At 48.0% G+C, this 15,353-nt stretch overlaps 1 protein-coding gene across 1 annotated transcript in view; it reads left to right on the forward strand.

The window, feature by feature from the left end:
• Nucleotides 1-10,690: 10,690 nt before the first annotated feature.
• KIAA1755 (KIAA1755 ortholog) overlaps nt 10,691-15,353 on the forward strand; it is a 42,632-nt gene continuing 37,969 nt past the window's right edge. Inside the window, exon 1 of the mRNA XM_056844942.1 lies at nt 10,691-10,798. Within this exon, the coding sequence (XP_056700920.1) occupies nt 10,691-10,798 (108 nt within the window). The remainder of the gene's footprint in view (nt 10,799-15,353) is intronic.

Genomic DNA, 15,353 nt, shown 5'->3' on the forward strand with positions numbered 1-15,353 from the left:
TTTTTCCCTTTTTTGTACATGCCCTTCTTAAATCCTATCTCAACCAAAAGTTCTTTAGACATCCACCCTGGTTTCTTCAAACCTCTACCTTTTTTTCTCCTTGTGGGAATTGATTTAAATTGCGCCTTCAATATCTCTCTTTGTAGAATTTCCCATCCTTCATGTACTCCCTTCTCATTCAATATTCTCACCCACAGGATCACACCCAGTAGTTCCCTAAATTTATTGAAATCAGCTTTCTTAAAGTCTAGAATACATGTTTGACTATTTCTTGCTTCTCCTTTCTGCTGTATAACAAACTCCAGGAGGACATGGTCACTCCCACCTAAAGATCCCAGTCCTTCTACCCCATAAACCAAGTCATCATTATTGGTTAAGATCAGATCCAAAATGGCTGTTCCCCTTGTCACTTCTTCCACTTTTTGGACTATGAAGTTATCTGAAAGGGAAGTGAGGAATTTGTCGGACTTCCAACAGATGTCAGGATAATTGAAATCTCCCATTACTACTACATGTCTCTTTTTTGAATGTTTGGACATCTGTTCCAGGAAAGCATCATCTAACTCAGACTGGCTTGGGGGTCTATAATATACCCTCACAATGGCATCACTATTTTTCTCCCCCTTAATTTTTATACAGATGTTTTCGAGCTGGGTTCCAGTGTCTAAGACCTGGATCTCCTCGCAGGTGTAATCATCCCTAACGTATAATGCTACTCCTCCCTCCTTCCGATTTGGTCTATTTCTCCGAAATAGGTTATACCCTTCAATTAATACATTCCAATCATGAGACTCGTCCCACCAGGTTTCTGTAATGCCTATTATATCATATTTGCTTTGTACTATTAACAGTTCTAGTTCATCCTGCTTATTTCCCATGCTCTGTGCATTAGTGTAGAGACACCTTAGACCACAGCTCCTTCCTCTTGGCAGCTTATTTAAGATTGTTTCCCTCCCATTTTTAAGTTTTTGAACTGTTTTTCCTTGCGTATGTGCTACCCTCTGCAATTTGTTCCCATCTATATTTGCAGTTATTGTCCTCACTTGAGGCTTTAAATTAACGTCTCGCTCCCCCGGAATATTTAGTTTAAAGCCCTCGTTATCAGGCTTGCAAGGCTGCGGCCAAACACATTTTTACCCACCTTTGTGAGGTGCAAGCCATCTCCCAATAGAAGAGCATTATTCAGGTAGCGTAAGCCATGGTCCAAAAAAACCAAAACTTCCCTGGCGACACCATCGACGCAGCCACTCATTTATTTCCAGAATTTTTCGTTCTCTTCCCAATCCGCAGCCTACTACAGGAAGAACCGACGAAAACACAACCTGAATTCCCAGTTCCTTTACCTTTTCCCCCAAACCAGTATAGTCCCTTTTAACACTTTCTGGGCTATGCCAGGCAGTATCATTTGTTCCCACAAGAATAAGAAGGAAGGGATAATGATCCGTGGGTCTAACAAGTCTATCCAGACTTTCCATCACATCTTGGCAGACAACACACCTCTCGAGACAACAAGTCTGGTCGACACACTTTACCCTCTACCCCTCTCAGTAGGGAATCCCCAATAACCAACACTCACCTATTCCTACATTGGGGAGCAGAAGTTTGAGTCCAGAGAGGACTGGGCGCTGAACCTTTGTTCCAATGATCCAGGCTCAGCATCTATAGAGAGGTTCTGAAACCGATTGCTAAGCAGCAGAGGAATGGAATGTCTCCTGACTTTCCTATTTCTGCGGGTAACATTCTTCCACATATTCTCCTCCTGAGATGGGTCCCCCTCCCCACGCTGAGTTATCTGGCCCTCCTCCTCTTGTCCTTCCAAGAGGTTTTCAAGAGTTTGGTCCATGTACTTCTCCCCCTCTTTTATACTCTGCAGTGTAGACAAGCGTGCCTCAAGTCCCCTTACTTTCTCCTCCAGTAGAACCACCAACTTACACTTACTGCATGTGTAATTGCAGTTACCCTCGGGTAGGAAAACAAACATTCCACAAACCTTACACCTCACTGCCTCCACTCTCTCACCAGCCGTTCCGCTTTGATTCATTGCAGACATGGCATGGTTTCTTGCACACTCCCTCAATGGTAACCCTACTAAAAGCTTCACGACACTCCCTGTTTCAGAGTAAACTACAAATACAAACTTTGTTTCAAGACCCCCAGACACAACCCCCAGGCTAAGAGCGACAGGCCAAGGGCCCTTGTGCTCTCGCTCATCTGTGGTGAGCGCAGGCTTCTAAATGAACAACTCTCAGCCCCACCCCTCGATGCCAACAGCAGGGGGCGGGGCCAGAAATTACCCCCAGCAATTCCCGCTCCAGGCAAAAGGGGCATCTTGAAGCTTGGCAAGATGCCCCTTTTACCTCGGAGCGGAAAGAGCCCTCTCGGTGAGTAACAGGGCTACATTCCCGCTCCAGGCAAAAGGGGCATCTTGCCAAGCTTCAAGATGCCCCTTTTACCTCGGAGCGGAAAGAGCCCTCTCGGTGAGTAACAGGGCTACATTATACTGCCCTCTTCACTCTGGAAACCACACTAAACAGAAGAACAAAGAGAAACACTCAGAAACCCCTCTCCGACAGGCCCCAAGCACCCCTCACCCACACACTAACTCACTCTCACACCCACCAGCCTCAGCTGAAGCTCCCAAACAGCTGAGAAACAAGCACAAGCAAAACTTACACTGACCTCTTTAGCAGCTCTGAGTCCCGCAGAATCGCAACACAACTGCCTGTGGCGAGCGCAGGCTTACCAGGAGAGAAGGTGCTGACCTTACTATCCTATCTGACTGGCCTTTCCTCTTGCTGCCCCCTGCAGGGTCTTCTTCTCTTCATTTCTTTGTACAACTGACATAGCTTGCTCGAGCACTTAAAACGTTTGTGGAAAACCCTTTGAAGAGTTTCAACAAAAATGGGGAATGTCTTTTGTATATGCTTCGCAATGATTATATAAATAGAAACTGTTGAGGGAAAAGATAATAAATTGCGTTGGGCGTTGTGGTTTAAAGATGTTTTGCCTAGATAAAGATTAAAAGCTGTCTATAACCCATTTGAATAGTGATAAGTGGACAGGGGTAACAAAAGGTATAAACAGGTTATAGTGACAAAGTAAAAACAAAGTGCAAATATTATGATATGATTGACAGATTGGGGAAGGTAGTAATAATTTTAAAAAGGTAAAGGTCCCCTGTGCAAGCACCGGGTCATTCCTGACCTATGGGGTGATGTCACATCCCGACGTTTACTAGGCAGACTTTTGTTTTGCGGGGTGGTTTGCCAGTGCCTTCCCCAGTCATCTTCCCTTTAGCCCCAGCAAGCTGGGTCCTCATTTGACCGACCTCGGAAGGATGGAAGGCTGAGTCAACCTTGAGCCGGCTACCTGAAACCCGTCGGGATCGAACTCAGGTAGTGAGCAGAGTTTGGACTGCAGTACTGCAGCTTACCACTCAGAAAATAAATGTCTTCATTAGTAAAGTATGTTTGGATGCCATAATGTTAGAATTGTTTTGGTGTTGTGTCTGTGTGATTTGTTACTTGTTTTAATTGTTTGTCAAATTTTTAAAATCAAAGCAAGGTGTGCTATTTTGAAATGTTCATTTTTGTTTGTATTAAATGGAACCGAACATTGAAAAAAAGATTTTTTAAAAAAGACATTGGTGGAATTTGTCTACTTACTTTACAGATAAACACCAAAGGAATGTCACCTCCTTGAGGTTTGCGGGGATGCTGATGTTGCTTATTACTTATTGCTGCTGTTATTTCCTTGGCTTTGGGTTCCTAGTGAAGACAACTGACAGTCTTCTTTGGTTTCTCAGGCCTTTTTGGTCCACTAGATGGTGCCAAATCCAGCCAGTTCTCCTGTGAGTGGCGTTCAAATGCTGTCTATTCCTTACGCTGACTTTTCGGGAGCCTTCGGTTCTCGACAGCCCTTCCCGCGCCCTCAGACACGGCAGCCGGTGCCAGAGAGCCATGTAGCAATTATTGCTAACAGCCTGTCTACATGTCCTGGCACAGGCTGCCCGCCAGCTGGCTTTTATGAAGAGCAAAAGAGACCGCTGTGGAGGTGTGAATTTCTGCCCCAGCTCAAAGGCCTTGTTGAATGGAGGGCTGGTTTTGTTCTGGAGGCTGAGGCCTTTCTGAAGTGTGGATACAGTGCATTGTGGACTTCAGTTGGCACAGTTGGTTCCACGGTGTACCCTTGGCATGCTGAGAAGAAGAAATAAAAAAGAAGAGCAAGAGACTGCCACGTGCATTACTGGTGCAGATGAATGGCTAATTAGGGGTTCCAACATTCATGTGGGGCCTGGAGAACTCCCGGAATTACAACTAATCTCCAGGCGACAGAGATCCGTTCCCCTGGAGACAGCGGCTGCTTTGGAGGGTGGACTCTGTGGCATTATAACTCACTGAGGTCCCTCTCCTCTCCATCTCCTCCCTTCTCCAGGCATTTCCTGACCTGGAGTTGGCAAACATAAATTGTTTTGAGCCAAACCATGAATTGACCATGTTAGGAAAATGCTTTTTGGGGAAGGGCCCTCGCTCAGTAGTAGAGTATCTGATTGGCACGCAGAAGGTCTCAAGTTCAGTCCCCAGCATCTGCACGTGAAAGGAGGATCTGTCCTTGAGGACCAAGGGCCTGGTTCAGTAGAGGGCAGCTTCATGTCTTCATGTGTCCCAGGTTCAATCCCTGGCATCTCCAGTTGAAAAGGATCAGGTAGTAGGTGATGTGAAAGACCTCTATCTAAGACCCTGGAGAGATGCTGCCGGCCAGACAATGCCCACCTTGATGGACCAATGGCCTGACTCAATATAAGGCAGCTTCATGTGTGTTCCTTGATGACACCATGTCCCTGATCTTCCTCTGTAAAGCTCCGAGCAAGTAGCACTTACTTTCCAACTGGTTTCCTGGGGAGGGGCCGTGGCTCCATGGAAGAATCATAGAACCATAGAGTTGGAAGGGACCACCAGGGCCATCAAGTCCAACCCCCTGCACAATGCAGGAAATTCACAACTACCTCCCCCTCCCACACCCCTAGTGACCAGAAGATGGCCAAGATGCCATTCTTCTTTGCACGCAGAAGGTCTCATGTTCAGTCCCCGGCATCTCCAGTTGAAAGGAGCAGGCAGCAGGTGATTGGAAAGATCTTAGCCTGGGTCCCTTCCACTCAGAGTAGACAAGACTGACCTTGATGTACTGATGGTCTGATTCAGTATAAAGCAGCTTCATGTGTTCATGTGCTTGGACACCCCAATATGCTAAAGGAGGACTGATATTATTGTTCTTAAAAATAGATACCTGGCTCCCTCTTACATGAAACTCCTGAAGCAGTTACTCTTCCTATGTACAGCAACAGGCAGCCAAGAGTTAAAGAGTCTGGAGTTCCACCAGACGCGCATGCAAACCGATTCTCAACAGCTCCCCAGAGGTCATTAAGAACTGAATTGCAATGACTTTTCCCCACTTTATCAGAATTCATGTCCTCATCAGACATACAGTGCACCAATTTCCAAAATGCCACACCACTTCGGATCCAAAGGTACACTAAATTTTATGCCATAATGACATCTGAAACAGATATTTTTAAATCTGAGAGCCGGTTCTTCTTCTTCCTTCCCGTCGAGGCCAAGAGAGAATCCTCAGAATTGTGGCAGTTCAGCCTTCTGGCTCCTCATTTCACTAATCTTTTCACATTTTATAGTGATTTTTATAGATTGCCAGGGAGCAACAGATGAGGTCCTTTAACCTTCCCTTACAGTCAGCTGGCACAAGGTTGCTGGGGATGAATCAGAAGGCCAGAACAAAGCCCCTGGATATCCTAAACCCAGAACAAATAATCCAGCCTGAATCTCTACTGCTAAATTGACATTCCATCCTCAGCTTTTTGAAGCCCACAGTTCTAGCTGTGCAGGTTGGAGGCGGAAATGAAACTACCTTTGCCCACTGATGCAGCAAAACTTGTTTTTACGGGCTGGTCATCATTTAATACCTTAATACCTTTTTAAAAAACAAAACAAAAACCTTGCTGAATCTTGGGATATACACATAGAGAACAGGGAGTTGCTAGCATGGTCCCCGAGGCCCATGGTGCCAACGGACAGCTTTCCAGGTGCCTGCCAAGTGTTTTTAGAAAGTGGGCAGGATCGGGTGGGGTTTTTGTTCAGCAAGGCTTTTGTTTGGTGACTGGAGATTCGATTGGCTGTGCAGATTTTCAAAGATGTTGTCTTGGGAGCTGGTGCCACCACAGCACAAAGATCTTCACTGTGTAACTGAAGAGGAGAAGAAGAAGAAGGGGAGGGGCTGTGGCTCAGTGGTAGAACATATGCTTGGCATGCAGAAGGTCCCAGGTTCAATCCCCGGCATCTCCAGTAAAGGGACTGGGCAGGTAGGTGGTGTGAAAGACCTCTGCCTGAGACCCTGGAGAGCTGCTGCCAGTCTGAGTAGACAATACTGACTTTGATAGGGGGTGGAAATTGTTTGACTTTCTCCTCTTGCGTTGGGACAGTGAATATGCATTTTAAAGGTCAGATTTAAAAAAGGAGCTTCGAGGGAGCATCAAAATCGACCCTACATAATTGGCCTGTGTCTTCTTTCTTTCTTTCTTTCTTTCTTTCTTTCTTTCTTTCTTTCTTTCTTTCTTTCTTTCTTTCTTTCTTTCTTTCTTTCTTTCTCTCTCTCTCTCTCTCTCCCTCTCTCTCTCTCTCTCTCTCTCTCTCTCTCTCTCTCTCTCTCTCTCTCTCCTGCTTTTTTCTGGTCGTGCTGCAAGAAGGGAGTTCCAAAGTGGCCTCTTTTCTGGACAGTGAAGGCCGAATGAATGGGAAGAAAGTTCAACTTTGCAGAGCTTTTAGTTTCTTTTTTTGGAAAAGGGCAGGAAGTGAGAGGGGAGGAGATGCGGGGGCGGGGGGCTGCCCGGTCTATTCCTTTGGACGCCACAGAGAATATCCCCCTCTTTCCCCACTGCCTTTACTTGCAGCACTTTTCTGCTGGCAAGAGAACAAATGCAGCAGTTGCTCAATAGCTGAAATGTGTACAGAAAGGCCACAAATATTGCAATCCACTTCTTCTTTATACACCTGCAAGAGTTCTCCTGTGGTAGCAGATCGGCTCTGCTTATAGCCAGTTGTTGACTTCAAACAAATGAAAGAATCCACTACAATCCTTTGATTTCTTTCAGATGGTTTGTTATCAGCTGAAAATGAGCAGCCACCGTAAGGAGTAGAGAAAGTTTCGGGGACGGCATGGAAGTACCATCATAAGCAGGATGCGCTAAAAGAGCCACTCAACCCTCAAATGTCTGGCAGGAAAAAGAAATAATTTGAGCTTGAAATACAATTAATTAAAAGTTGTTTTAAATTCTCAGGGTGGGAATTCATCCAATGGAGGCCTCCACAGGGAAGTCCCTGACCCTGGTAGTTCTTCTGCAGCCAGCCTCAGAAATGGGGGCATCTGGAACAAGACTCTTAGAAGGTGGGCAGATTCTAGGGTTGCCAACGGTGGACTGTGAAATTCCTGGAGATTTGTGGGTGGAGCCTGAGAAGGGGAGGGACCCGAGTGGAGTACAATGCCATAAAGTCCACCCTCCAAAGCAGCCATTTTCTCCAGGGGAACAGATCACTGTCGCCTGAAGATGTTATTTTATTTATTTAATGCATTCATTTGTGCCCCGCCTTTCTCACCAACGGGGACCCAAAGCGGCTGACATCATTCTCCCCTCCTCCATATTATCCTCACAACAACCCTGTGAGGTAGGTGAGGCTAAGAGAGTGTGACTGGACCGAGGTCACCGGCAAGCTTCCATGGGATTAGTGGGCATTCAGATCTGGGTCTCCAAGATACTAGCCTGACATGCTAGTCTGATTAGTCTGACACACATAACTGGGAGCCAGCATGGTGAAGTGGTTAGGAGCGGCAGACTCTAATCTGGAGAACTGGGTTCAATCCCCTGCTCCTCCACATGAAGCCGGCCGGGTGACCTTGGGCTAGTCAAAGTTCTCTCTGAACTCCCTCAGCCCCACCTACCTCAAAAGGTGTCTGTTGTGGGGAGAAGAAGGAAAGGTGATTGTAAGCTGGTTTGAGACTCCTTAAAGGTGGGGAAAAGAGGGGTATAAAACCAACTCTTCTTCTTCTTCTATACCACACTGGCTCTCTGGTTATAATTCTGGGAGGTATCCAGGCCCTACCTGGAGGTTGGCAACCCTTGAGATGGGAGCAAGCAGTTTTTTTGGGTCCCTTGGTCCTGAGCTGCTTAGTTCTGTACACACACAAACATAAATCAGCCATGAAGCTGTCGTGAAAAGCCTGCAAACGTAAAGGGAAAGTGAGGAGGAGGACTGGAATTTCTTAATATTGTCACTGGAGCCATCAGCCCAGCCCAGGTCTGCAGGGAACTGCTTTGCTTTCTTCCCGGCTTCCTTTCTTCTTCCCCTCCTACTCCTGTCCCTTCTGACTCTGACTAGGAAGGGCTGCAGGAGAGAGCCAGAGGTTAAGCAAAACCATCAGAGGCAGGAGAAAACATCCATTTGTTTCCCTGGATCCTGCAAGCTGTTCTCTGAACTGTCTGCCTAGCAAAATGACCGAGCTTCTGCTGCAGCTAAGTAGCCAAGAGTGCCGTAGTTATTGATGGATCCAGAACAATCTGTGCAAATGGTGCGTTACAGAACAGTGCAGGTGAGAGATAGAATGAGGGCCCTGCCCCACAGAGCTTACAGTCTCAATTTTAAGAAGAATTGGTTTTTATATGCTAACTTTCTCTACCTTTAAGGAGTCTCAGACTGGCTTACAATCACCTTCCCTTCCTCTCCCCACAACGAACACCCTGTGAGGTAGGTGGGGCTGACAGAGCTCTAAGAAAGCTGTGACTGGCCCAAGGTCACCCAGCTGGCTTCGTGTGTAGGAGTGGGGAAAACAACCAGGTTAACCAGATTAGAGTCTGCTGCTCATGTGGAGGAGTGGGGAATCGAGCCTGGTTCTCCAGATTAGAGTCCACCACTCCGAACCACCGCTTTTAACCACTACACCACGCTGTTACAGAACAGTGCAGGAGAGAGAGAGAGAGGTGGCCCTGCCACTCAGAGCTTGCAATCTCAATTTTAACAAAAGAGGAAGTAACACATGGAGGGAGAGGAGGGAGAGTCATGGCTCAATGGGTAACACCCTGTTCTGAATCCCGAAAGGACCCAGGCCTGAAGCCCGGCAAGCAAAGCTGGTTGGCAACCGAGTCCCAATGCAGTCCTAGGCTGTCATAGGCCTTCTGGTCCTGGCAGAAAAAAGCCAAAGCTGCCTCCATCAGCTCAGAGCAATTTGGAAAGCGACGGAGAGCCAGAAAGACATACGCTGCTTAGTTTGCTGGCCTCCGTCAGGCATTCAGATGTACACTGCATACCTGCACAGCCATGACTTGGATTGGGGCCACATGGGGATCAGCTGGGGGGGGGGGATGCACAGCCCCTCTACCTCCCTCCACTCGTGCTCTCTTTGTAAAAGTGCAAATAAAGCCAATATCTCAAAGTCACCAGAATTCTCCTGGGTACAAACCCAGAGAAAGGGCTGCCCTGGAGCTTCTCACTGCTGGAGATACGGTTGTGAAATTCTTATTCTGGAGGCAGAGCCTGGGGAGGGCAGGGAGCTCAGCCGGGATATGATGCCATAGAGTCTACCCTCCAATGCTGCCATTTTCTCCAGGGGGACAGATCTCTGTAGTCTGGAGTGATGGACTTCCTAGAGGCCCCTGGTTGGCCACTGTGTGAACAGACTGCTGGACTTGATGGGCGTTGGTCTGATCCAGCAGGGCCTTTCTTATGTTCTTATGGAAATAGTTGTAATTCCATGAGATTCCCAGGCCCTACCTGGAGGTTGGCAGCTCTATGAGGAGCCTCAGGCCTGTTATGCACATGTTGCTCCTGTGGCGGTCACCGTTTTAATTATGCATGTATTTTCCAACATTCAGAAGTCCCTCCCACATGTCTGTCTCCCTCGTCCCCCTCATCCAACCACTCCCCTTGAAGCCATTATCAAGTGCGCTAGCAAGAGAATAATGCTGGAATATCATGGGGCTGCTTATTTGGTCAGTTTCACAATGAGTGTGGGTCAGTTTCAGATTGAACAGTTGAGAGAACGCTGAAATAATCACAAAGGACTATTGCGGCTGCTTTTAGTCAGTTTCACAGTGAGTCTGGGTCAATTTCAGTTCTCAGCAGGATGGAACGGAGCCAGGCTGATTTGCTGCCCTCCTCTTACATGCGTCCTCTTACAGGAGTGAAAGCCCCCCCTTTTTTGCAAGTGCAAGACCACTGATGGAACAACGAAATTCTCACAAATAACCATGCAAGTGTTTTTATGTTCTTATGACCCCTGCATTGAGATAGCCAGCATCAAATTGATGGGGTGGGTGGGTGTCTGGACCCTTCCCTGCTCTAGCTGTAAAATGGCCACTTGGTTCAGATCCAATGAATGAATCCCGCTGCAGGGCTGGCGACGTATTTTAAAAAAAAAACACACCACAGCCAATTACAAAGCAGAATTTTTGGAGGGGAGGGACTCACGCATGGTTCAGAAGAGCCGCATTTTCGCTGGGGATGCATAATGGATCACAAGGTACTCCTGGAATTTCTTCGGGGCAAAAAGGCCCTGTGCATAGCGTTTTGAGAATTCGACTGCAAATATAGTGCAGTTCAGAGAGCAGCAGATCCAGCGGAAATGGACCATGCTTAAAAGGCCTCAAGCAACACACTCTGTCCTGGCCTGTGGCCCCAGCAACTTTGCAGACCAGCTGAAGTTTCCACGCCCATGCGGAATGCGTCGCAGGACTCGAGTAAAAAAATCAGCAGGGCACGGGTGACTAGGTCCTTGTGCCATTGGGGGCCCAGCGGTAGCCCCAGCAGAAGGGAAGGCAATGGCAGTGCCCTTTGGACCCTGGCTGTCACGTGTGAATCCAGGAGAAGTGGGGAGGGGGACCCATGAGCACTGCCAAGGGGTGGGGCAGCAGGACCCTTTCAAGGGTAGTCAGATCTCAGATCCAGCACCTGCTGGGACCCTATGTGATCCTGTCACTCGTTCAGTCTGAGGAGGTCCACCTGGGCCTGGTATAAAAGAGCAACAGGGCTGGGCATCAGCAACATTTTCTTGTAAAAAAAACAAAACACATTTTGGGAACTTTCTCCCAGAGACTCAGACAACAAGCAAAAGCAAAACAAATAAACATTTATTAACCACATGCTGCCCCTTACTGCTTTACTATCAATCGCAGAGAATTGTTGTTCCAAGTCAAAAGCTGATGGTATCTAAAGCCATGTAGACTTCAACACTTTCTTCAGAAGGGAGATGCTGGAAACGGTGCAGTCCGGAGGGCATTGAGGTGGCATTGTGAAGAAGAGCCTGCCTTCCGGCACCTAGCGGGTGAAGTTGTGGATTATTGGGTCCCAGGGTCCCCTGTGGACTGCGGTACTTTTGTTAAATAATTTAGAAAACATTTACTTGCCTGTAGAAGATAAAACAATCTCACCATTCAATGTTTATTTATTAGCTGCAGCAAAGACTTTCCTAGCCCGCCCATGAAGTGCAAATCACAATCCTTTTGGGATTCAGTGGTGAGCTGAAATTTGGGATGTTTCTTTTTCTAGAGAAACCAATCCATGAAAGGTTACCGAGCTTGGGTAAATGCAAGCTGGCAACATTGGTGGTATTTTGGTTTGGTAGGTGAGGTAGTTAAAGTTTACAACTCCATCCAAATATCATTTCTTTCATATTTATTGATCACTGAAAACTTTATAATATGCATGCTATTTGGGCTGACTGCATCGCTTTCTGTTGTACACTTCAGCATGGTGTAGTGGTTAAGAGCAGTGGTTTAGAGTAGTGGACTCTAATCTGGAGAAAAGGGTTTGATTCCCCACTCCTTCACGTGAGCAGCAGACTCTAATCTAGTGAACTGGGTTGGTTTCCCCACTCCTACACACGGAGCCAGCTGGGTGACCTTGGACAAGTTAGAGCTCTCAGCCCCACCTACCTCACAGGGTGTCTGTTGTGGGGGAGGGGAAGGGAAGGTGATTGTAAGCCAGTTTGATTCTTCCTTAAGTGGTAAAGATAACCAGCATATAAAAACCAACTCTTCTTCTTCTGCATTGTGTTATCAGAGCTTCCTAGTCAAACTGTTGGCTCTTCTAGCCCATGAACTTTTGTTAAGGCTCCTGGGTGGTTGTCAAGACTCATCATTGCTTCCTCCGGGATGCTATCGGCTGTTGGGAGCTGTCCTTCCCCCATCTTTGTCAGGGTGTAAAAATATCCCGACTTTTCAGAAGGCCAAGGGAGGCTGGGCAGAAGGGGGGCAGCACCTGGTGGCTTCTTGTTTTTGCAGCTGGAGCTCTAGGCCACTTCCTCAGCATGGCCTCACATTCAGAGCATTACTGGCAAGGGCGTCCATGCATCAGGATGCTGAGACAGGCAAAGGAATCGGAGACAGCTGGTCTTGTCACTGGGAACAGGGACTCCTGGGGGACATCATGAGTAGGGTTGTGCATATTGATAAACCCAAACCAGAAATCAGCAGTTTTGGTAATTTTTGGGATCAGGGTTTACCAGATGTCATAACTTGGGGATAAAGCCGAAGCCGAATAGGCAATTCCCCAATTCTGTGCCTTGTCTGTGCCTATTTGCCTTTGCTCAGAGGCACTGCTCTGTACTCTCTCCCCTTTTCCTTTTTTTTTTTTTTGGACTGGTTTTGGGGCCCTTTTGAGTTAGGGGTCATTTAATCAGAGCCAACTTGGTCTGACCAACTGACAGCAGTAAGCTGACTTGATCTTCACTTTAAAAGACGGGGCTCACCCAGTCAGGAGAACGTTAGTTTCTGTCAGCTGCTCATGGCCCTCCTGAAGAAGACTCCCTCACCCGCATGGATGAGCAATCTCCTTAGCATGAGCTGCCTTGGTCATGACTTCAGCTGGTTCCGATATTGTTTCCCCGCACCGTGACCATCTCTAAGAATCAGATTTTTCATGACCACAATAAAGGACTGCTCATGGGATGTCATTTGCCACCAAAAGAAATGTTTTCTGTGCCTTGTCTTGCATTTAAGCCCTTTCCCTCCATTTGGAAGCTAATTTGCAGGGACATCACGCAAAGCAACCCAGAAACGAAGGCAGCCCCCAGACTTTGAGGCACGAGCCTGGAATCAGCTCTTTCCGCCAGTCCTCAGCAACACTGAACTTTTGAACCTGAAAACCGATGGACAGCTCGGCTCGCAAATGCCTGCAGGATGGGGGTGGCCCCTTTGCATGCCCACAAAGTTGGACCCCCTGTCCCAAAGTTCTCCAAACTTTGGTGACTGTCTAAGGAGAGTCCGTTGCAGCTATGCCACAAATTTGGGGACTCTACCTCCCAAAATGCCCCCCAGGAGCTTCGAATAAATCCCCATAGACTATAATGGGCCCAAATGTTTTGGTAAACCCGAAAAGAAGCCAAATACTGGCCAAATACAGCTCTCTAGGGTCTCAGGCACATCACCTACTTGCCTAGTCCTTTTAACTGGAGATGCCGGGGATTGAACCTGGGACCTTCTGCAAGCCAAGCAGAGGCTCTACCACTGAGCCACACAGCCCTCTCCTCCATTTTATCCTCACAAGAACCCTGTGAGGAAGGTTAGGCTGTGAGTGCATGATTGGCCCAAGATCACCCAGCAAGCAAGCTTCCGAGGTAGAGTGGGGATTCATGCGAAGTTCTCCCAGATCCTGGTTTGACACTCAAACCACTACAGCCCATTGGCTCTCTGTCTATTTAGACAGATATGAAGATCTATTTAGTAAGCCTTTGTGCAAATGGGTAGCAATCTGAGTCAGGCATCTTCCAGTAACACTCTTACTGGGAGTCAACACTGTCTGAAGGGCAGTCCACTCCGGTTTGAGAAATTCTTGGAGATTTGGGCGATAAAACCTGAAGAGGGAGGGGTTTGGGGAGGGGAGGGACCTCAGCAGGGGATTCTGCCACAGACTCCTGCCTAGAGCTGCCAGCTCTGGGTTGGGAAATACCTGGAGATTTGGGGGGGGGGGTGGAGCCTGAGGAGGGTGGGGTTTGAGGAGGGAAGAAACTTCAATGGGGTACAATGCCATAGAGCCCACCTTCCAAAGTACCCATTTTCTCCAGGGGAACTGATCTCTGTCGCCTGGACATCAGTTGTAATAGCAGGAGACCTCCAGCCAACACCTGGAGGTTGGCAAGCCTACGCCTGCCTCCAAAGAAGCCATTTTCAGCAAGGGAACAGTAGTCTAGAGACCATTTGTAATTCCTGGAGGTGTCCAGGCCCCACCCAAAGGCTGGCAACCCTCAAGCTGCCTCTGGAGGGTATCACCAGGTGGGCACTTGCAGGAAAATGATCGCCCTCCTCCCTCCTGAAGTCCAAAATAGCTTCCGCAGTGAAAGGCGCATTCAGAATCAGAGGCCATCCCTTGTACAGTATGTGCCGGCCCCCTCCATAAAACTTCGCTGTTCCCCTTGCCCACCGATTCACCCTTAGCCTCCCCACTCCCTGCTCTTCTGTGCAGTGACATGATGTCTGGAGAGGCACAATGAAGTCCCAGTGTGCTGGGAGGGGGGCAGGGGGCATTTGCAAAGAAGGTGCGGACGGTGACCTGCAGGAGGCCCAGCCACGAGGGCCCCAGGAACCCCCTCGGGCCTGTCAATGGGGGCTCTGTGCCTTGGGAGAAAGCTGAAAAGCCACATACACATCCCACTGGGCAGCTGGGCACAAAGGCCAAGAGGAAGGGGGTGGGGGGAGAGATGAGAGAAGAGAATGGGGTGGCTGAGAGAAACCTCCTTGCGGCCCTTCTCTTTCATTTAAGAAGAGCCCCCTCCCCCAAAAGCATCCTGTTATGGAGCAGCCAGACTAGGAACATATTCAGAAAGCTGTGGGAGATTCTAAGGCTGCAATCCAGTGCATGTTTACCTGGCAGTTAGCCCAACTGAATAAATGGGAATTGCTTCTGGGTAAACAAGATTGTACCGTAAGGCACAGGCAGAGGGTGGTTTGAGAAAGGGTACACAACTATTCTGGCGTTATAATACTGTAATGGCAACAGAGCATCTCTGAGCATGTGCAGAGAGATTTTCTCAAGGGGCTGAATATGCACAGCCAAGGGAATCTAGATGTGAAGGTAGAGATGCATGGCGTCAAATCAGCCTGCTCCCCCCCCCTTTAATGTCAAAGCAGACATCTCGCACTGCTAATTTGATTGGGAAAATGGCACTGCAGGAGCGGGGGACTTAGCCCTCCCCCCATATTCCTTCCTCCAACCAAAATCATCCCTGAAATTTGGCTCCAGGGAACAAATCATACCTGCATTTTTTCTTTGTGGGGTTAATAGCAGCCAAGCCAGGGG

Source organism: Euleptes europaea, chromosome 2 (assembly GCF_029931775.1).
Source record: "Euleptes europaea isolate rEulEur1 chromosome 2, rEulEur1.hap1, whole genome shotgun sequence".
NCBI lineage: Eukaryota > Metazoa > Chordata > Lepidosauria > Squamata > Sphaerodactylidae > Euleptes > Euleptes europaea.